Raw genomic sequence first — 23,696 nt, 5'->3', positions numbered from 1 at the left:
CTTAATCAACACTTGCGTAAACATAAAGTCACCCAGTGATTATGTGGCAGTTTGTCGAGCTTTCCGTACGTTTGCTTGGATGGAATTTTGTTATTGCTGTGTATTTGTACGTGAGCTTTGCAGAAAGACAGAAGTAAATGACTTGTAATTATCAGAAAGCACCAGAGGCAAAGGACTGTTGGGGAGGAAATGGATTGAGACAAAGGCAAAGGACAGAGCCACCTTTGCAGTTAGTCACCACAGGAGACTGAGAAGTTGGTGGAGATGTGAAGTTGGAATCCACAAATGAGGTTGTCTCTCATTTGTTTTAACATTCACGTTAATTTAACAAGCACAATGACACCGGTCATGAGCAGAGACCTTGAAAACACAATACCCATAATCCTGTGTTTTCTTCTCCAATGTTTTGGAGTTTATTTCATTATGTGGGTATATTTTTTATCAGTAAGCTGTTAATAATTGTTCAAACTATGATACTTTGAACCTGAAATATTTTAGTATGTTTATTTAATATATATAATTTGAAACACATTTCTTCAGTTAGCAGAATTAAACAGCAAATACTAGTCCTGTTCGACTTGGGATGTCAAACTCAGTATGAAACTCATGTGCCAGCCTTCTCTTCCAAGTTTTAACATTATTCTGTTTTAGTACAATAAAAGTTATTGTTACTTTCCAATGACAAAAACAGGAAACATGCAACATTTAAGGCAAAGACAAATTCCAAAAGGCTAAGATGTGTGTTACTCACCATCTGTCTGAGATATGGAGTAACCATTATAATTAAATTAAATTACATTATGTAATGTATTAGCGATGTTCACAAAACACAACCAGGTGTCTATATGTGCATGTTTACTTTGGCCTGACAATGCATGTTTGGTCACGTTACAGCTGTTGGTTTTTGATTTACATTAAGCTTTTGTGCACATGGCCCCACGTCTACACAGCTCGTCAAGCTCTGAGTGAACATGCGAGTCCGTCAGACTTTGCCTCCAGGGCTTCTTTCTCTGTGTTTAAATAAGCTCTCCCCTCTTTAACGTGAAAAAGATCCATTTGAAGTGATGACAACAATGGACGGCGTAATGGTATCCAGCCATTCTGCTCTCAAAGTGACTTTAGGCAAGTCAGTCACTGATTTCAAAGTAAAAAAGATGAAGGACAGTATGAGCTTAGTCAAAAGCTTAGTTGATGTAATTTGTTTATCAGTGGGAGGATTCAGGATTTTTTCAAATTGTTTCTAACATTCTGTAACATTGCAAGATATACCATTTTTTTACTCTGAACATTTCAGTGGTTTCTCAGAGAATGTAGAGAATCATATAATTAATAGATCTTGATGATAACAAAATCTGGCATGTTAAATTTGGTCCAGATTTGTAAAGAAAAATCAGGATCTAGTGAATTTAGTGATTTCATGAGGGGACTGTTGGGACATGGCAGAGGTATGTGCTTTTCTAAGTGCCATTCTAGTTCCTCTTGTATCTGTCTGCAGATCTTTACTGTCATTTTCCCAACTCTCAAAGACGTTTAGGGTTTCTTTATACAATCCGTTTTTCTGTGATGTCCTTTAGTGGCACAAACACTCAGGTCAGGGTCTGTTTACATCCAGAGATTTATAAATGGTCCATGTTGGGACTTCCTGCTGACACCAAGTTCCACGCCTCTGCCTTCTAGAGGTGGTTGGAAACTGGTTGGTGCTGTGGCTGTTGCATCACTGTTGTGGCTTTTGTTTTTGTGCTGTTACTTTTGCATTCCTGTTTTCCATTGATGCACATGAGTGTAAAACTTCTGGGCCACCGTACCACACCGACTGAAGTCGCAACTAAAAACCCTGCAGATAAAAGCCAAGCTGCTAGTCCCTCAAAGCCACAGCTGTTGTACACGGCCTCCACACTGTTCCTGTCCTGAAGATAATCACAGCCTTTAGTCTGAGGGCCAATGTATCTGCAGCACTCAGCCTTTCTTTGAGCTCCTCTATTCCACTCAGAAGAACATGGTCCCTCTGCTTAATGGCAGCCTCCTCTACAAGGTGCTGACATTAATTCTGCTGGTTCAGTTTCTCTGTCGCCACGTCCAGTTTTAGAGTGAGAAGAGCGACTGTGAGCTCAGATTCCTGAAGATCGGCCTCTTCTAACTCACACATCTTGGCCATGAAATTGTGAAGAAGATGTGTGCCGGTCGAGGAGAGTGGTTCCCAGCAGAGCTCCAACATGAGCCTTGTTCATCTCAGCCTCTCTGACTTTGTACTGGACAGTGGATTTGACATTAAAGCTCCTCTTGTCTGTTGCCCCTGAGTCTCCCAGCAGAGCTCTCACATGAGTTCTTTTTCAGAGTTTTACGTTGTCACTCTGTGTGTGTCGGTTGGTATTTCTGCTGTCCAGATGTGTTTGCTCTCAGCAGTGTCTGTGACAGTATACTGACAAAGCTCTGCGCCTAAAGTACATCTTTGAGTTGCATTCGCATTCAAATATGTGTGATGTCTAAATAACAATAAAGCCAGAAAGTGTCATTCCTCACTTTTTGTAGCATTTTGAAATGTCATGAGTTAGATCATTTCAGGGTAAGAGCAGCAAAGAGCTTGCACTAGTTCTTGTCAGACTTTGATTCACTGGGCAGTGAGTGTCCTGCTCGTTGGATGACCCTGCAAAGTACTGCTTAGTCTATTGATATATGGTCATTATGTCTCCATAAGCAAATTATGTACAGTTCCCATTATTGCCAATACAGTGCAGATCAGGACACAAACTTGCTCCATAGAGTATAATGGGTCCTAATCAGAGAATTACAGATAGCTACCATTAGAGCCTTACATAAAACAGCCATTTAAGTTGATGGAAGAGTTTCATGTTGAATGGATTTGAAAAATTTGAAATGTATCTAAAGAACCTGGCCTTCCATCAACAACATCATGTCTATTTCAGGCACGTTTTCCCAAGCCTCCATCTGTATCAATACCCTGAAGCACTGCATGCATGGAAATGAAAGTACACTTTCACAAAAGATCTGGTCTCGTGAGATAAGATGACTCCCTTCCCTTTTCAATGGAGCTAAGACACATTGCACTAAGATCACTGAGATGGAGCAGGGTGTAAATGGGCGTGCGTAGTTTGTGGAGGGCAGGATGGAGGAATCAAGGCAAAAGGGGACAGAGAAAAGGAGAGAGAGGGGGAGAGGCATGCCTGTACTTCCTCTCCGCCCATTCTTTAACACTCACTGAGTCGCCCTGCAGTGCAGGCTTTGTCCCACTCATTGTCACAGACTTAGAGAGCCTCTTTGCCAAGTGAGAGGCTTTGGTGACATATGTCACTTCAGTGAGTCTCCTGTCGCTTCTTTAGCCGCCTGAGTGGAGGGGCGGGCGGGGGGGCGTGTCCGTGCACCAGGAGAGGAGCAACGTGAGGTGGCTGGAGGAGGGAGGACATGTCAGAGATGTTGGCTCAGAGAGAGTTGTTGCAATGACTCCTTGAAGGCTTCTGTCCTGCACTTTCTCTATGGGTTTGTAGAGCTGCTGCCTCCACCGGCCTCTGCAGGAGGTGGACCTAAGATGTAGAATGACTCAAAAAATGAGTGAGTATTAGTCACTTGATGAAAAGTTTGATGTTATTAATCCCAGGGGAATGATTTCTCTCTCTGTACTGTATGTGTGTTTGAGTAGAATGCACAGATTATTTCTGCATTACTACAACTGACAATCTTTACTCTGCAGCCACGCATATAGTCGGTGTAGGTGCTGGTGGGTGTGAGGTTGTTTGCCCTAAGTTTGAGTTTAAAGACATTTAAAGTCATCGTGTACAATGTGGGTTGGCAGGGATTAGTTGTGAAGTCGTGCTCCGGCTAACCATTGGCTTAAAAAGCATAATCCCTGCAGATCTGTGGCTATGATCTGCCATGTGTTCAGGTAATAGATCCCTCGGCTCCCAAAACAAATGCTTTGTTTTGTGTTTACACAGGGACTCCACCCCATTTTACGCTCAGAGGATTTTTACCTTTTAAACAGCCTGTGTCAGCTTTGTTTGAGTTCTCTTCAAAGTGGCAGGTTTTGCAGTTCTCCACGTGCGTCTACGCAGTTTAGTAATTTGCCTAACCCACATGGTTCTTTGAGTGTGCACCAAGGCGGTGGATTTTCTGCACATGAATGAAAGTTGTCCATTTGGTTGTCGCTGTGTTGTCAGGATGAAAACAATCGCGGATAAAAGAGCTCACTTCCCATGTCACTGGACGAGTGAAGGTCTCCCACCCAATCAGGACTCTGGTGTGGTTTCTGTCTCTGACTTAAATCACAACCCTCTCACTTCAGTTTTCTCACCTGTGTAATGGTGCTGTTGGCCTTTATCCATGTGCACGTGTTTGTGGGTGTGTGTGTGTGCCTCCCTGTGTGAGACTAAGACTTAGAATGATAGAGGCTTACAGCTTTATTACAACATGAAATAAATGTTTACTCCACCAGAACAAACGTCTAACCAGCTTTGTGAAGCATTCAATCCAATTCACTCAAACTTCTTATTTCAAATAATACTTTGCTGCGATCTCTCAATTTGTTTAATTGATTCTAAAGTCAAGCAGCTTAGTCCTGATTCTTGTCTAAAACAATTACCACATTAACCTTTTTTTCACTAAGACCAGGGAACACATACTGCCTCATGTCCTCAGAACAAACCCCGAGCGGCACTCAGTCATTGTTAAGCAGCGTACTGTATGACTGCTGGAGCACCCTGCCTTCATTCTCCTCGATTGCGGGATTAGCTGGAGGGTGAACCCATTTGGCATCGCCGGTGCTGCCGCCACCGTCTCCGCGCTGCGGAGAACTAAGCCGTGAAATACTGACAGGCTTAGGCCAATTTATAGTCTGCCATCTTGGATCTAGCCATCGCAGCAGACAGCAGCTTAGCTTTTGTGCCAGCCGGGTTTACTGTAAGCATGCCATGCGATGCCACCGCCCAGGCTTCACAGTTCAAAGGGTAATCTCCAGACAAGTGCTCTGCTGCGCTGAGCTACAACATCACAACAATGAGGGACAACTGACATGAAATGGCCTGTGTCCTCAATGGGGAATTTTGCATAAGATAACCACAAGTTCTTTGGAGGAGCCTCATTACAGAGCTTTTAATTTCCTCTTTTTTTGTCATGGAAATCTAAGATGTGTAATGTGTAAATGGCTGCAATTTAATTATTCTCTTTTCAAGATTTTTAATTATTTCATTTGAAGGAATGTAGTCGTTTGCTGATAGCTCTGCCTTAAGAGTTCACATTCCCTTAAATGCCCTTTCGCTAATCTACATGTTCCTGCAAAACATCACGAAGAGCATTTTCTTCCCCTGAGGCACAGAATCTTTAAAAATTAATTTCATTTGGATTATCAGAGAAAATTGATGGATTGTAATGCTGTCAGATCCCATTTATGTATTTTACTTCTGGTTGTCTTTAAGTTCACTTCACATTAAGCCATATACAATAGAACATTTTCAACATTACTGCCATTTATGTGAGAATTTGCAGCCCCGTTAGAACCAAGCAGATATCCCCCCTGCGATGTCCATTCAGCGCTTTATACCTGTGATTAGAACACTTGCTTGTAAGCTCCCTATAACTGAACTATTGAACCTGTGACTTACACAGTTTGATCTTATTCTGACTCCTCCAGGTCCTCTGTGCCTTACGAGTTCCAAGTGACGACAACGTTTTCCTCATCGCAACTGTCTCCAGTAACCAGCGGAGGGGAATGAGGTTGGCAGGGAGCCTTCAGCTGGTTCTGTTTCTGGCCTTGACCTCCAGAGCCGCAGGCCTCAATATCCCCCTGGAAGGTAGGAAGTTGTACTAGCTTACTTGATTTCCAGTAAATATAAAGGATATTCAAAGTTTGATGGACATGGAAGGTAAAATGCATCATTATTTACAAATCTTGATTTTCCTCTCACTTTGTGCGGAGTAGAATAACATTTGTCAGAAAGGCCTGTTTATATCTTTAGCTGTAAGTGTTTTTAGATGTCCATCCTGCCTGAGCATAAATGTTTGGAGCTGTTAGAAAAATGACAAACAAATCTCAACTTAAAGTAAATTGTTTAAGTCACAGCTCTTGCAGCAGAGGTTTCTTTGTTTTGCATTTAAGTCCCGGTGTGCCATTGTACTTCCCTGCCTGTCCAAGGCGCCTTATTTGTCCCGATTACGCTGCTTTGTTGGCACCCAACTTGTTTTTCCAAGACTTCTCAACATCATGTCAACATTTAACATCTGTGTATGTCTCTTCATGTTCTAGTGGAGCAGCCTCCCACCATAATAAATCAAACATCAGGTCCCGTCATTGTCCTTCCCTTCGACCACTTTATCACCATCAGGTGTGAAGCCAGGGCCAACCCACCACCACAGTAAGTGACCGCAACATGAAAAACAATACAATCATCACAAAAGATCACAGCTCTCATCAGATCGCTCATCATTGATCACTGATCAGAGATTGGTTGAAGGAAACCTACTGTATGTTTTGCTCTCATAGATACAGATGGACAAAAGATGGCGAGGACTTTACTCCTCCATACATCACAACGAACAACACAGGTGGAACTTTTGTGCTTCACTTCAAACACCTCACCCAGTTCCAGGGTAAATACAGATGCTACGCCTTTAACAAACTGGGAACTGCCATAACAGAGGAGATTGAACTGATGGTTCTCAGTAAGTAATCTTCACACGGTAAACTCAGCTGTCATGTAAAATTGCTGACCAATTCTTTTCAGAGGCATCACACAACTGTGTTTATCCGTTTTTTTTAATGTTATTAGATATCCCTAAGTTTCCGAAGGAGGAAATTGATCCGGTTGTTGTTCAGGAGGGAGAGCCAATCATCCTGAAGTGCAACCCTCCGCAGGGTATGGGACGGCGGCAGATCTACTGGATGACTATTGGTGAGTAAAGAAGCAACTGTAACTTACACGGCGGATATGCCTGTGTGTAGTTTGATGACATGAATGAGGATAATGTAAACTTAAACGTTAGATAAACGTTCAAATCCCGGCTGCTGTCACTCCTCTGCACACCTGCTAATCACAGCTGACTGTTTCAGAAAATTACTAAACTTGCTTGGAGAGCGTTTAAGATGCTGTCAGGCCATCCTAACGTTATTTTAAGATCATGAGTTCATTAGGCATCATGTCCTAATCAGTGCTTCTAGTGTCGTGCTGGGCTCTGGGGATAGTGTAAATACTGTGGAGGTCTGTTTGTGTCCCTCCTTCCTGAGTTTTCGCGCAGACAAACAAAAGTAGCTGGTGACCTTTGAAATGGTGCTTTGTGTTTTCTTTGAATTTTTAACTCACAGCACCATTTTCCCCACCACTGCCAAACAAAGTGATTTACTGTGATGAAGGTCACCTCACTTCTGTCTGAAGTGCTCAGTGGAGAGAGGCTGAGTTTTCTGTCTGAACCTTCAAGAGGCTCTAACTCGTCTCCAATTAAACTGACCGATATCAGACAAAAAGGCATAAGAGGTTACACACGGGCATGAGACACAAACAATGAAAACACTGTTTGTTTAAGGTTTTTGTTTTTAATTTATGAGTACTAGTCTCTGTTTGATTTAGTCTTAGTTTATATTTATATAACATTTATATTCTGTCACAACAACTGATACATCCAACATTTTAAAGAGATAGTTGAATACATATAGTAGCTTTTCTGAAGTCAAGGAAAAACAGTGAATGGAAATAATTTTGGCTTCGTATTAATGGCCCATGTTTCCCTTGAGTTCCATTTGACATAAAAAGATATGTTTTCTATTTCTCTGCTTTGACAATGGTGTGCTTTTATGAACATCCAACTTTCGTGAACATGACATTTTGAGATTCCCTTTCACATTTGGCCCAAATGTTTGTTCGGACTCGTTAATGAACTTTTGAGATTTTGATGGTCAAAGGTCAAAGGTCACCGTCACTGCAAACCTCACAAACACAGTTTTTCATTTGGACATTTCACCTCACTAACTCGATATCTTAGAAATACCTGGAGGAAATTTCTTCAAGTTTGGAACAAATATTCACTTGGACTCAAAGATGGACTGATTACTGACTTAGTTCTCAGTAATGACTAATTTAGTGGTTAAAGCTCAAGGATAGTTTGACCTCACAATATGTGTTTTTGTCCATAACTCATCTCATCAGGTCATTTGCTCATTATGACAAAATACACATAATTTGGTCAAAATCTCCATTTCTCCATATGACCTGGACTTGGATGTAAACTGCTACCTGACTGGCTGGTGTATGCTTACAACCATGAGGTGGACATTTTAGTTCATGAGTTTTCTTTGTACAACTAATGTCTGGAGGCTGTGTTTTAAATAAAGCTGTTAAATATTGCGAATGGGAAGACGAAGGAGTGAAACAGAGCGTCACTGACCCATAACTTCAAATAATAGCTCGATCTTAACCAATCTGCTGTCCCAGGGAAGTGCACTGTAGTGAACTGCACTGAACGAATTCACTGGCTCTGTACTACACAAGGAAACTCTTCAGGGCATTTCCATTAATGTCAAGTGGAAACAGTATGAGGCTGTGCTGTGTTTCAGTTTGTTGTGATGTCTGACTATGAGGTTGTTGGAGTAATTTTCGCCTTTGATTTTTTCCCCCCTCTGGTGCACCCAGTGCATCTATTAGAGAATGCATGTCGTCTAAAGTCCTACTTTAACAAACTAGTGCAGTGCTCGTTCAGTTTGCTTGACCTGTGGTGATGCTGGTTGCAGCTTTCTTTCTGGAACTGTAAAAGTGACAGTGCAGTAATTGAGCCGCGGCAAATAAAGACCAGCTGCTGGAGTCAGTCCACAGAACCTCGAACTGGAGAATCCGTTGTGGTTGCCGTTGTTGTGAACCTGCTGTTGTTGAGTCCCAGCAGCTGCCGCTAGAGAGCGCTGGTCACCTCTTTATTACATTTTATTAATATTGAACATAACGCGTGTCCAAATTTACCAAATTTGACACTGCACTGAATCGGGCCTCTAACAATACACATGCCAAATGTAAACCCGATAAGATGTAGAGTAGTAGGTATAAGATAAGATAACATGGGGTGACATTAGACACGTACATTGTCGACACTGATTGCATATCACTGATTCACAAATGTTCTTTTCCAGATCTCAAGCAAATTGAGCAGGATGACAGGGTGTCCATGGACGTCGACGGCAACCTGTACTTCTCTAACGCCTTACAGACAGACAGTCGTCAGGATTACTGCTGCTTTGTCGCCTTCTCCATAATTCGCGGAATTACCCAGAAGTCCCCCATGGCTGTCGTGGTCAAGAGCTGTAAGTTTGAAAAGTTGAGTCAAATTATTTAGCATGGTGCCAATAACAGATCCCTGCGAGGCATAATGATAAGAATCAGTTACACCCATTTCAGCTTCCACCAAGAGTGTAAAAAGAAAACGCTTGCATGTTATTGGTATATTTAAAATATTCCTCTGCTGCATACCAAGAAGCAGGGCTTGCCTTGTCATGTTTAGGTTCCTGGAAACTCTTGGTGTGATTGAGAAACACATGTTGACGAGGACAAAGCATCAACCATCACTGCCCGTATTATTCTCACGCCATTCTCTGTTTTCTTTTCCAGTGAAACCTGACAACGAATCTGCTGACGCCAGCAATGCTAATGAGTCATATTATTCCCACATCAAAGCCTCCGCGATTTAAATCTAAACTGTTTTTCTACCAAGTGAACAGGAAACACTGTCGGTTTGCTTGCTGCACCAAACTGCAAATACGATATTGACTGTGAGCTCATGTGTAGTTCGATGGACTGATTCAAATGAGTCACGTGAGTGATGAAGTCTCTCTGTGGTCACTGCAGTTGAAGCCCCCCCAGTGAGAAAAGCTGGCCTGCTGCTGCCCTCTGGTGTTCAGACAGAGAAGATGCTGTTGAAGGGGAGAGATCTGAAGCTCGAGTGCATACCAGAGGGATTGTATGTATATGCTACAGTAACCACATAATAAGTTTAACATTATTAATTACAGTGGGTTTTTAGTTTGTTGATGAGCAGGAATACGCAAAAACTACTCAACCAATTCCCTTGAAATGGGAGGGGTTGGACATAAGCTAAAAAAGGACCGACTAAATCTTCAATCAGGGCACGGGTCCAGGGATTTGTCCAACACTTTGTTGATTTCTCAGAAAAGAATACATGGATTTTGATGAAAAATAATCCAGACATGTTTAGGAGGACTGTGTGCAATTTGATGCAGATTCAAATAAAAATTTGGATCCAGTGAATTTAAAAGTGGTTGCATAAGGGGACTGTTGGGCCTTGGCAGAGGTGTGAACTCTACCGAGTGCAATTCTACGTGTCATAATATGTCATTGTTTCATGTCGTAGTCCCACTCCGACGGTAAAATGGATAAAACTGGGGGAAGACCTGCCTCCGCGGAAGAAATTGGAAAAATTTGGAAAGCTGTTGGCCATCTCTGCTGTAGAGGAGAGGGATCAGGGGAAATATATGTGTACCGCGGAAAACTCTGGTGGAAAGGTTGTCCACTACTTTGATGTCATAGTGGAAGGTAGGTCAACATCAGGGCCTGATCACTGTATATACTGTTTGCATGTGTCAGTCCATGTGTTTTGGCTTCAAAGGCAAAGCTGTTGACACAGGGATGGCAGCTGTTTTGACTCAGACCAACACAACTCTCCTTAATGTCTCCCAGAGCCGCCAAAGTGGCTGACAGAGCCTCCTCAGAGCCAGCTGACTGTGATCGGGTCTGACGTTCACATCAAGTGCTCGGTCAGCGGAAAACCACTGCCAGACATAACGTGGAGGAGGAACGGAGAATTGTTCGAAGGTGACTGGGAACAATTCTTGTTCTTGTCATTTCTTTTGCCGCTGGGCAGGAGGACGGTGCAAAACCTGAGGCGCACAACCAGCAAGCAGCTGTTCTGTGACGTGTCCTTCAGAGACAGGCTTGACAATGAATGATTTGTACTCTTTCAAAATATAAAACACAATCCCCTGAGTTAAAATATGCACTGATACTATTACTATTTTACAAGTGCAGCAATATTTATTATCAGTTAATCTGGTGATTATGTTTTATATGTATAAATTCATCATTTTGTCAATAAGATTTTAGTGAAACCCCAAAGTAATGTCTTCAAGTGACTTTTTTTCGCCAATCACCAGTTTGAAACCCAAATACATTTGATTTATGATTTTATTAAACAGAGAAAAAGCTACAAATCTTCACATTTTAAAAGCTGAAAACAGATTTTGTCAAATTAATACTTTTTTTTACAATTATTGCCAAGTTTCTGATTAATCAATTTGATTAATCCTTACAAATGCTGCCATCAGCCTTTAAACATGTGATCTGTGCTTTAGTTGCTGTGGAAGGATCTTAATGTTCTGTCTTTATTGATATTTATGTGTGTTTCTGTCAGATGACCCTGAGAGCAACAGGCGAGTGCTCGACGACACTGTGGTGCTGCATAACGCCAGGAAAGAGGACAGTGCTGTGTACCAGTGTGAGGCCTCCAACACTCATGGCAGTATTCTGGCCAACATTAACATCATGGTCATGAGTGAGTGTTACAACAACAGACTGCAGCTACTGTTTGTGCTTGTATACTTCTTCTTATAGGCTGACCAGTCATCTACTGCTACTTTAAATAGAATAGAAATCATCCAAATTTAAGTCCCACATGAACCCGACAGGTTTTGTCTGTTTTTATGTATCAGACACCTACCTCAGCCAGAAGCAGTTCATGTACGCTGCTCTGAGCTTGTGTGACCCTGTACCTGACATGGTTATTGCTGGATTTCCCTAAGTACATACATGTGCAGTGTAAAAATGAAAGTAGGGTAGCCCAGCCAATATGTTTTAGTATAGAAATTATATGTATCATAGAAATCATAAGGTAAAAGGCTATTTTTATGTTTTGCTTTTATCCACTTTACCCCCTCACACACACACACACACACACACACACACACACACACACACACACACACACACACACACACACACACACACACACACACACACACACACACACACACACACACACACACACTGGTGTGTCACTGATGCAGCCACTGTACACACAGCAGCTTACTGCTAAAAGAGCAATACATATACATTCATAGTAGATTCTTTTGTAGAAGTACAAACAGTTATTTTCTTTATTTTTTTTACTGTCATTCAATGTATGGAGTAAGACAATTTACATACTTTTATAATTTTTTCCAGGTTTATAGACTTTAAGTTATTTGCACCATTATGAATTGAAGTATATGAAGAGTTTTTACGTGTAGGTGAATATTATCCGTGTTTCAGCTAATCTGTTCCTCTGTGAAAACTTGACATTTGAGCAGCTGTAATCTCTCCGCTCTCCACTTTCCTTTAGATGTGGCTCCTCTGATATTGACGCGGGACTACCAAGAGTATGATGTAATACTTGGTGATCACATCATCATGGACTGCACTGTGTTCAGCTCTCCACCAGCGACCATCACTTGGTAAGTCGTAAGAATATGAGGAATTAGTCTTGGTGACATCTGTCAAGCTTGACACCTTCATCTGCTGTGATGTAACTATGATTTCATCCATGTAGTTACATCACAGCATCAGTATGCATTGTGCGAACCCTCTGTGCCGTCTCTGCTGCAGCCCAGACAACGAAACGCAGCTTAGTTTAATAGCAGAGAGTCATGCTATCAGCTCCACACTGCTTCAGGTGTTTGCATGAAATAGTCTGATGATGACACTTGTGTCTGTGTAATGAGAGAATCCTCCTCCGCTCCATGAAAAAGGTCTAATTAAATGTTTCAACGAGCCGTGTGTCTCTGCTGCAGCTCCACAAATGGGAAATAGGATCTCAGACAGATCGGGACAAAACCTGTTTAACCTTACAAAAAGACACCCTCGGAATATCATTAAGATAGCTCCTCTGTTACTATTAAATCATGATCCACTTTAATGTAATCAACAAGCCTAGATCTGTTTTTCTTTTTCATTTAGATTATGATTTAACCCATTCATAATTTCCAGTTATTTTCAGAAGTAAGTGAGCAACTAGCTAAACCTCAAAGGAAAAAAATTAAAAAGATAAATTACAAGACCACCTCAACTCCACCCATGCTCGACCCCATTTTTGGATTAGCTGGGAAGTAGGAGGAGTAAGGCACTGGCAAGATGGAGACAGGTGAGCCGCCCACTTTGAGCTCAAAATTCGCTCTCTGCGGAAACCTATGGCGGATTTTGCGGAGGAAGTTGTTGGTATATTTTAAATCATATTAATATTGAACGTATATAGCTCGTCCAAATTACAACAAATTCAACATTGTCCTTCCCTGGGCCCTCAACAATACAGACACCAAGTGTGAAGGCGTTGAGATGAACAGTTCTTTAATATGCAAACAACATACAGTGAGATTTCTGGAATTATTAGATAGACAAACAGTATGATATGCTGAGGATGATTTACTGTATGGAGGAGAAACAGCCAAAATTATAATAAAAATAAAATAGGCATACATGATTTGGCTCAAATCTGACTTAGACTGATTATTTTTTAAACTTAAAATTCAAAGTGCCTCTCCATTGACAATGATGGATTTGCTCTTCAGCTGTTCTACACACAGACTCTAAAGCTGTGTAACCTTTGTCTTTCAGGGCCAAAGACGATGCTCCAGAAACTATCAAGGGAGAGCGATTTTTGTCTCTGCAGAACGGAGCGTTGCAAATCATCAGAGCAGAAAAAGACGACAGCGGGGTTTATGTGTGTGCCGCCTTTAATACGGAGGGGGAGTTGACCGTCACTGCTCTGCTGGATGTGAAAGGTCAGTAAAATGATACTGAATAATGTTGCTTCCTTTGAGCAAAGTCACTGCACACGACCAGTTCACCCACAAGATAAACAGTTTCCGAGTAAAGGATTTTTTCTCTGTTCAGGTGAACTGACCCTTTAAAGTGAAAGGGTGGTTGTGTTATAAACACACTTGGCCCGAACTGTGACAGTTTTTTGCAGGTCCCCTTGTTCAATAGAAAGCTTTGGCTTGTTGACAAAACTACAACAAAAAACAAGTTCTGTGGGTTTGCATGAAACTTGCACGTTTTACGATGCAGAACTTGTGTTGAAAAGCCACTGATTATCTTTGCATTTTAACCTAAATTCATCTTTCATTTAGGATGTAAGAAGAAGCAGCATGAATTGTCTTGTGATAGGAGCCTGATTACAGATACATATTTTTCATGGCATTCCAAACATGCAAGTGACCATGTGTGACAATTCCTTTTTTTGGTTACAAAGCACCCATCAAAGTCATCATAGTCACAGTGAGAAAGAAAACTTCAAATATATCTTATCGTGATTTCTCTGGCTCCAGCCTAACAAGATAATGGTTTCTGTTTGTTCCTGGTGATGTTTTATCTTTAGACCCTACGAAAATAGTAGATCCGCCTCAGGACGTGGAGATCATCAGTGGGAGCACAGCCCAGTTGACGTGCCAGGCGGAATATGATAAAACCCTGCGGAGCAGCTTCGAAGTGGTGTGGATAAAGGATGGGGAGGAGATCCTGACTTCCTTTGAGGAGAAGCCCAGGTAGATTTGATAAGCGTTCAGTCAGTTTTCTGATGTGTCTGTTTAACGTGGTTTAGCTCTGTCTCTTTGTCTGCCTGCTAACGCTAAGCAAGGAGAAAGAATTATCAAACATCCCAAAAGATGAATTCCTCATTCTGGTCAGTACAGATTGACCCAGTAGGTCATATGAAAGGGATTTTCTCTCTGGATTTCTATTGACTTATTGATCAATTGATTGGTTTCCTATTCTTTATAGACTTCACATATATTTTGGTCTGGTTAACAGGTAGTTAAGGAACAGAATATCTACAAATGCTGCAGCAGTTTCCTTAACATTTGTTGGAAAGTTAGCTGATGACCCGAGGGAAAAATACTTTTTTGAGCAAATCCAGATCATCTTGTTTTTGTAATTCAGAAATTTTTTAATGTTTGCTTTTCTTTCAACAATTGCACTTGATTCATATGTTGAAAAATAACACATACCTTTTTAATACAATGTGCATTTTGATTAAAACAAAATATTTAATGTTAAATTCAATTAACACTCTTTACTTGATACTTTCTAAATCTAAATTCAGCAGTTAATAAAGTCTGTTCTCATCACGTGCTCAGATACTTTATGGATGATGGCCTGCTGCAGATCATGAATGTGAACCTGAGTGATCAAGGAATATACACATGCATCGCTAGAACCAGTCTGGATGAGGACAATGCCACTGCACTACTCACAGTACTGGGTAAGACACTTTGTTGTAATGTAGAGTTCATTCATTACATATTAATTACACATTTCTGCAACAGATTTGTGACATCTACATTTTCCAACTGCTTTGGCTGTTGAATTGACAGAAAGTTGCTGATCTGAGGTTTCTGTGTGTGTTTTGTGTTGCAGACGTTCCTGATGCTCCAAAGAATATAGCGCTTTTAGAACTTAAGGTCCCAAGGAACGTCTCCTTGTCTTGGAAACCTGGAAGTGATCACAACAGCTCTGTAACAGGTAGAGGTCAATGTAGAAGTAGTAACATTTTATCCTATTTTATTGGATTGTAGAGGTGCAAAAAAGATTTACTGTCAGAACACAATTCACAGTTCAATGTAAGGTTCCAAAAATCAGAGACATTTCAAATTACTAATATGTTTTCATGTGAACATGGAAATTATCAGAAGGTTTGATGATTCAGAAATATTTAAAAACACAAGATGTTACATTATGGAAAATTCATAAGAAACACTGACCAACACAATTTGTATCCCTTCCATTGTTCACCTGATATAAATAAGACTGTGCCTAATCAAACAGGGGACTTTCTCAGCGTCAGTCATGGCTAGACTAAAGGTCGGTGCATCACACTCTAAAACGCTTTGCAGAAACTGGATCATTTTTACCCAAACTACAATTGATTGGACCACAAGTGACTGCACCATCAGAAGATCAATACGTCAAGCCTTGCTACCCGAGAAAAGCAACTTCATCACAGAAACACGATTTTGAACTCAAGACTGCAATCAAAAAAAGTACTTTCTTGAAGAGGAGTAATGGCAGTTTCTAAACCACTTCTCAGGAGAGGAAACAAGGCCGACAACTTTATAGTGGCCTGACAAATACCAGCATTTCACAGAGGAAAAAGGGTCCTGTTTGCTTATAAATCCAAGTTTGAGATTGATGGCGGAGACAGAAGTGTGTCTCTAAGGAGACGAAACAGGAGAGAGAATGAATCAAACCAATGTGAAACCTGGTGGTGGGAGTATTCTGCTGTGGAATTAGACACCTTTAGCTAACTGACTACACCCTGACCGAGGAGAAGTACCACTCCATTCTTCAGACATGCTGAACCCTCTGATTTATGTCTTACTGGAGTAGATAATAAGACCAAACACACCTTGAAGCGTTGCAAGAACTACGTGAAGAACAAAGACATGTCATGAATTTCCTCCATCACCTCAACATGACTCACAGGGACACTTGAAGACGGTGAAAACCAAACATTTTGTGATATTCCGAAAGGATACATACTGTTGTTAAAAGCAAAAAGGGCACATATCATACAAAAAAAATAATATTACATTTAAAGCTAATACAAAATGCAGGTATCTTGACTTCTCAGACACACATATGTTCTATTTAAATACACCTATGTACAAGTAACCGGTGGTTTCAAGAGACACAACTTAAAAACATAATAACGGAGAGGCTAACATACGCAAATTTGAATGACCAAAATGTTGCATACCTCTCTGAGGGAGTAAAGGCGAGAGATGAATCAGGAGACACGTGCTTATTAGGAGGGGTCTCCGAAAAGGACATAAGGGCACAGAAACCAAATGCTATTTACACAGATTTTGTGTAGTTATAACAGTAAATGTTACAAATGCATATTGGACTCTGTTATACATTACCACTGTGTAACTGATTAGGGTTACATACCTGTTTCCCAGGAAGATGGGACTGAGCCAGTTCCTGCTAATTATGGAAGCCAGACCACATCTCAACATTATGCAGCACTTAGAATCCACAGACCGGATTAGAGTCTCTCTTTGATTCTCCTCATTTAGCTCCTGCACATCACTAAATACCACGTCTCCTCTGTTGTGAAAAGGGTTGTTAACAGATTCTGCTGCTGTGATCACTGCTGAGTGCAAACGGAGTGTTGTTAAAAAAGACATGGCTGCAACTTGTAAAGTGCTGAGGATCCTGGCGAGGAGGCTGGTTTCCTATTTACGCTTCAAAACGGGCACTCATTTATTTTTGGAACTTAGTTTTGATCAGAATTGAATCGAGTGATAGATGTGTCCTGTCGTAGGCTTGAACTGTCCCTTAGCTTTGATATGTGAAAGCACTGATCAGAAATTTGAACAGACTCACCTGAAGATCCTTGGTGAGAGAGAAATGTCATAATTCTAGTTTATTTGTTTAATCAAACAACTCCGAGCAAGAGACAGCAGTTTGAGGCCAGCCCTTTTATTTAAGGGGGCCTGTTATCATTATTGACTGTTATTATTATTATTTATATGATGTTACAATGTCGGATGTCCATATTTAACATGGCCACATTTTGTGTTAGAATAATGGTGGCTGGAGGCGTTATGTTTACCGCCAGTATTTGAGCCCAATATCTCAAGAACACCTTGAGGAAAGTTCTTCAAATTTGGCTCAAATGTTCAGTTGGATGCAAGGATGAGCAAATTAGATTTAAGGTGAACTAAGGTCAAAGGTCAAGGTCATGGTGACCTCCCCAAATCCTATTTTTGCTTTATTCTAAGAATACATGAAGAGAATTCTTTCAAAATTGGCACTTTCTCTTAGACTCAAGGATGAACTGATTAGATTTAGGAGGTCAAACATCACATGGCCTCACAAAACCTTTTGGCCGATTGAACATCATTTCTCAATTCTGCCTGAAGGGAATTTCTTAAAATTTTGACCAGATGTCACTTGGACTCAGAGATGAAGTGTTTAAATGTCAGGGGTCAAAAGTCATGTTGACCTCGCATTATTGTGAATGCAATATGTCAGGAACAGCTGGAGGGACATACAACCACAGGGCGATAATTCTTGTTTTAGGTAGTGGTCGTAATATTCGCAGAACTGAGACATGTTTGTGCACACTCACATTCTGGGCCAGTGTGGACTCCAATATGTCTGAATGGATTCAACAAGATGCCATTATACAGTCATGTATGTCCCGTTACTTAGATTTAGTTACTAGTTACTCAGTTTTATAGTACAGCTTCGACCAGTTGACCAGTCAGAAGAAAGTGAGCCTTTCGGGATCTGAGCTAATATTGTTTGTTTCAGTCAAAAGCTCAACTGAGGAACTGCATAACTGGCAGTTTGAGATAATCAAGGCTTAATGGAAAGCTTAATGGAGTCCCAGAATAAAAATATAAAGCAGGAAATTAGTGTAATAGGTTCCAATTAACATTAACGGTGGATCTGGCTGAGCACCAGGTGGATGTGTATTGAAATATTCATTTAATTTAATTAATTAGTCATGGAAATTGTCAAATGTCCATGTCTGAAATCCTCCCTTTGTTTACTCATTTGTTATTCCCTCCATGACAAACAGTCACTTGAGGCACTCTATACCAAGTAGTTAATTGGGATTTTGAACACTTCATCATTTTCAACACACTCATAGGTGTAGTGTTGCTTAACTAATTTACACATCCCTCATTTCAGAGGCAGGAATGAAGCTGTTGTGGGATTCTGGCAAACAGTTGCTTTCTATTGTTTATAACAGTAAAAACATGGGACTTCTAAGTTTATCTAAATTCAACATAAGCCGGAGATTTCTGGACGAGAATATAATGCAAGAAATGATACGATCAACACCTCTGTGATGTCGGAGCATTGAGCACAGAGATGGAGTCAAAAGGTGATTAGCCCGTCTTAGCATGGAAACTGTGATGCTTTGTGATTTGTTGTTGCGTTTTGTGTGTCGTTGTGTGTTCTCATTAAGCGTTGTGTTTTGTGATTTATTGGTCTGTATTGTGATTTGCCTGTTTTTTTGTGGTTTGCCGTTGTGATTTGCACTTCAGGGTACTGTAAATATCCTATTTGTTTAATCTGTACAATAACAGAAATTGCAGATTTGGCTTTAAGGCAGATACATGTCCTTATATAGAGGAAGCTGAGCTAATCACCTCCTGACTCCCGCTTCATTCTTCACTCACGAGCTTATTGATCGCCTTATCCACTCATCACATCTATTACACTGTTAAACATCTCCTTTATTAGTCTACTTGTACTGTAGGTTGAAGAATGTCTAAATAAAATGAGTATAATTCATGCTCTCCCAGCGGATGTGATCATCAGTTTATATGGTGATGACTGAATGTGTAATTGTTATGTGCGGTGCCATCTCCTCTGTGAGCACAGAATTTATAGTGGAGTACGAGGAGAGCCAATGGGAGCCCGGCAGGTGGAGGGAGCTACAGAAAGTCCCCGGTAACCAGGCAACAGCCGAGCTGGCACTAAATGGACACCTTAACTACCAGTTCAGAGTGTATGCCGTGAACGCGGTCGGACCCGGACCCCCCAGTGAGCCCACTGAGAGATACAAAACACCCCCTGCTGGTAGGACCCACTCCTTTTAATTAACATTTTCTGATGTTGTTATCTGTCAGTGGTGAAAGTGTGGAACTTTTTTTGCCTTCTTTTGAAGTGTGCAGAGAGGTGCCGTGTGGAGAGGCTACGGCCTTTATCAAAAGGACTATGTAGCAGTAGAGCCTGAAGTCCCTCAGCATTAGCTCCTTTAAATGTGGCTGCTTAACCTGGACTTTCATTCATTCAACCTGTATTTTAACTCGGAATACATTGAAGCAGGGATTTACAATATAGCCAAGTACAAAAAATAAACAAAACATGCTGAGACACCAAGAAAACACAAAGAACCAAAACAGTCAAATTTGCAAAAATGACAAAAAACATAAGTGAGAGCAGTAGAAATAAATACAGTTCTAAGATTTAAATTAAAGCGAATGAAAGAATTAAAACAAATGAATACACTCCAGCAAGAACAGATGGAGATAAAACTTTAAACTAATTAAAAACTTTAATTGCCCTAAGGATTCAAATTAGTTTACTTTGTATGGTTTTTCTTGTTTTGGCTGCTTGATGAGAAAAAACTGGATTTACTGAGCTCATATATGTTATAATGAAATCAGGATCTCTTGATGCTGAATAGTAAGGATAGGCACGTGCACTTTAGCTGTAAGAGGCTGCAGTAGATTTACTGTAGTAAAGATTAACACAAGATACTTTATTATTTTTCATTTATTGTTATATAATCATTCAATTTAACAAATTACTCCAAAGCTCCTGATAGGAACCCGGAGAACATCAAAATTCAAGGACACCTTCCTCATCAAATGGACATCACTTGGGAGGTGAGAGAAAGATTTTTATAAGAAAGTATATCATGTACATAAGAAAACGTATTTTAGTCATTTTTAGTGATTGCTAAGTCATCAGCATATTGTCTTTTTGTAGCCGCTGCTGCCGATCGAACACAACGGCCCAGGCCTGGAGTACAAGGTGAACTACAGGAAACTGGGGGTGGAGGACAACTGGAAGGATCACATGGAGAAAAGACACTCGTTTGTCTTGAGGAACACGAGCACGTTCGTCCCGTACGAGATCAAAATTCAGAGCAGGAACAGCCACGGGTGGGGACCTGAACCCAAAGTGGTCACGGGTTACTCTGGAGAAGATGGTGAGTTGTAAAATTAATTCTTCCTCGACTGTATATTTTAATATAATATATATAATTTCATTATATAACATGTCTATAAGCACATCCGTTTCAACTTCATTAAATCACGCCCTGAGGCTGAACCGGCACATGTAGCTGTTGCTTTACTTGTGACTCTCTTGTGAACTTCTCTTGTCATCACCCCCCTTCCTGTCTTCAGTGTTCTTTTGGCATTGTCTGCGGGAAAATGTGTCAGGTTAGGTTCTTTCATTTTTCTTTTTCCCGTTGTTTTAACCCTGTGTGAGTTAGTCTGCAATAGTGACTTTTTCCTCCCTCCTGAAAGAGATAAAAAGAGAAGAAAATCTCCTTTTCAAATCCAGCAGGTGGCAGATAACCTTTGTAGAGCGGTGGGATGTCAAATTGGCGCTTCTTTCTCAGAAGCTGTCGGAGATTTGACAGATCACGACACACTTTGCACTGTCGGCCCGCTGGGGCACAATGGCTGCTTCCCTCTCTAGTGTCTGCTGTGCTTCCATCCTTCCCCTAATACCAGTACAGTACCATGTAGAGAAGAAATTATTCAGAGTATTTATTTATTTCATGCCGTGTATTGAATTTCTTCTGGCCTCAAGAAAAGAAAACCAGCTTTGAACAACTGAGGTGTTTTATCTTGTGTCCAGCTGAGAATGTATTTCTGCACTTTAACGCTGATCTCTTAGCGTTTCTATTTATTTACCAACGCAACCAGCAACAGATCACATCTCCACAACCTGAAGCAAAAGAATGACCTCCTCCGTCTTTTAAAATATCAGCTCAGAGAAGATTATTTTTGTTGTTGTTCCGCTCACTGTATCTTAGTCAATAGTCTTTCTTTACACACGTTTCATGTTGGTGAGAGAGAGGCTCTGCGAAGGTGGCCTGTTGTTTGCAGGTTGTCTGTGTTGCTGACCTTCCTCCGTGTGTTCCTCAGTTCCGACTGCAGCGCCGCGGGACATAGCGGTGGAGGTGATCAACACCACTGTTCTGAGAGTTAGCTGGACCCCGGTTCCACCTGCCACAGTCAGAGGTCATCTCGGGGGCTACAATGTAAGTTTCCTTTGTGCTGGAGCAGGATTTTTATTTTTTCAGACTACGTTTAACTGAAGACTTAACCCCAGTGACTATGTAGCACTTTTCATCACAGTAATGGCTTAGTAATGTTTCATCAGTTATGTAAGAAGATGGAATTTCAGTCAATGAAGTAATGTAATAGCATCAACAGTAAATACCAAATAACGGTTTGCACTACTGAGGTGAAGGTAAAATAGTTAACTTTTGAAAAATTATTTTTAGAGAATTTGCAATTATAGGACAAAAATCAACAGAAAATTAAAGGAGAAATATTTTTGCTTTTTAATTTTCTTCCCTTTATTCTAGTGATTTCTAAAGGCTTTTGTGTATATAAAAGTTCTTCAAGGTTAAAAAGCCAAAGGGCCAAAAAACACTGCTCCTTAAAGAGACAGCGTTTCAGACAGAGGCTGAAAAGAGGAGCTGCAGCAATGGGCACTATAAGGAAAGTGATGTGTTTTCTAAACATTGGAGCATGTAAACCTTTTTTATGTAATAACACTAATTCAAATCATCAACTTGAATATGAGCATTAAATGTCTCCTTCAGGTGCAGAGTCTCATGGCATAATATAACTTGTTCTTACTTATACTGTTATTACTGTAATCTAAAATGAACTTATGTCACTGTGATGAAGTTGCTGGCTAACACCTCTAGCTTTGATTTGGAAAGTTACCTTTGCAAAGTTTATGTCCTCTACCTGGTTTAGTGCAATTAGATTATTATTATATATATATATATATATATTATTATTTATTCTAGCAGATTTTTAGGTCTATAAATATATCTTCTCTTGCCCCTTGTCACTCACCTGTCTTCAGGGTGTCATAACTGAGGACAGATTCCCAGGAAACAGACACTACTCATTTCTACTGTTTCTTACATGTGCTCATGTCAACCAATACTGTGACAGCAAATGAACATTTTAATGTGGCAAGTCAGAACTGAGACAGAGACATAAAAATATAATTTTGGATTTTAAATCAGTGAATCTTATTATTCTTGCGATACTATACCCAGAATCTGTCAACCTCCACCTGAGCCGCAGCCCTGAGCGAAAGAATTTTAAATTCCACCTTTCCATCATAATTTGGCTATTTAATGGTGATAGGCTGCACAGGTTCAACAGGACAATGTGAGTGACATATTAAATGACACATTGTAACTATTTTCGTAAAATAAAGTAAAACGTTAGTTATAATTGACAATTTTTTAAAATCTGGTAAAGACACATTCTATATAACAATGAGAATCCATTATAATGGGGGACATCGAGAAATGTTCTATCCCAAAAATGTAACAATACAAGATTTAGAGCAACCCTATTTGTTCTCACTTTCTGTGTTTCAGACTTCCCTAATGTGAATGTTTTATTGCTGCTTTCAGAATGATCTTGACTCAGTTTTGAAAGAAGTAGTAGTAACTTGCTAGATTGACAAAAAAAAAAAGGGCTGCTGCACACTAGAGGATAACCGTGCCGATTTTGGACCCGATTTGCCCATTCCGATAATTAGGGGGTGTTTCCGAGGTCAGTTGGTGTCGATTATCTGCCCAAATAATCCTTTCTGAAGTGGGAGGGGTTTACAAAATAATGTAAATGCTACCAATTGAGTCGGAGCCTCCCTGATCTCGAATCATAAATACAAAATATCAAATCCGATAGAAACCTGCAATAGCAAATAAGAGCGAGCTGACGCGTTGCAAACCGAATCTTGCGTACTTGTAGACCTGCGACTAAAAACACCAATACATTTGTATAAGCCAATTCCACCTTCTCAGCCATGACTACATCCATAGATTACTTTTAGTTTGTCTTTCGCTGCAAAACAGAAACATGATGTCTG

General features: G+C 40.5%; 1 protein-coding gene across 5 annotated transcripts in view; it reads left to right on the top strand.

Moving 5' to 3' along the window:
• Positions 1 to 3,241: 3,241 nt before the first annotated feature.
• LOC117764688 (neural cell adhesion molecule L1-like protein) overlaps positions 3,242 to 23,696 on the top strand; it is a 39,655-nt gene continuing 19,200 nt past the window's right edge. For 4 of the 5 annotated variants that reach the window (XM_034590659.1, XM_034590657.1, XM_034590656.1 and 1 more), the window contains exons 1-13: positions 9,795 to 9,942; positions 10,354 to 10,535; positions 10,680 to 10,814; positions 11,410 to 11,550; positions 12,376 to 12,487; positions 13,644 to 13,810; positions 14,407 to 14,572; positions 15,164 to 15,288; positions 15,444 to 15,548; positions 19,431 to 19,628; positions 20,370 to 20,440; positions 20,544 to 20,766; positions 21,716 to 21,831. In XM_034590659.1, coding sequence (XP_034446550.1) covers positions 9,893 to 9,942; positions 10,354 to 10,535; positions 10,680 to 10,814; positions 11,410 to 11,550; positions 12,376 to 12,487; positions 13,644 to 13,810; positions 14,407 to 14,572; positions 15,164 to 15,288; positions 15,444 to 15,548; positions 19,431 to 19,628; positions 20,370 to 20,440; positions 20,544 to 20,766; positions 21,716 to 21,831 — 1,791 coding nt within the window. In that variant the 5' untranslated portion in view covers positions 9,795 to 9,892. Of the gene's footprint in view, positions 3,568 to 5,641; positions 5,802 to 6,253; positions 6,363 to 6,490; positions 6,670 to 6,776; positions 6,900 to 9,118; positions 9,290 to 9,794; positions 9,943 to 10,353; positions 10,536 to 10,679; positions 10,815 to 11,409; positions 11,551 to 12,375; positions 12,488 to 13,643; positions 13,811 to 14,406; positions 14,573 to 15,163; positions 15,289 to 15,443; positions 15,549 to 19,430; positions 19,629 to 20,369; positions 20,441 to 20,543; positions 20,767 to 21,715; positions 21,832 to 23,696 lie in introns of those variants that run through there. The other variant, XM_034590661.1, reaches the window with a different exon arrangement.

This window comes from Hippoglossus hippoglossus, chromosome 7 (genome assembly GCF_009819705.1).
Source record: "Hippoglossus hippoglossus isolate fHipHip1 chromosome 7, fHipHip1.pri, whole genome shotgun sequence".
Lineage (NCBI taxonomy): Eukaryota > Metazoa > Chordata > Actinopteri > Pleuronectiformes > Pleuronectidae > Hippoglossus > Hippoglossus hippoglossus.
The sequence above is the reverse complement of the archived record's forward strand: the minus strand, read 5'-3'. Positions and strand labels throughout refer to the sequence as shown.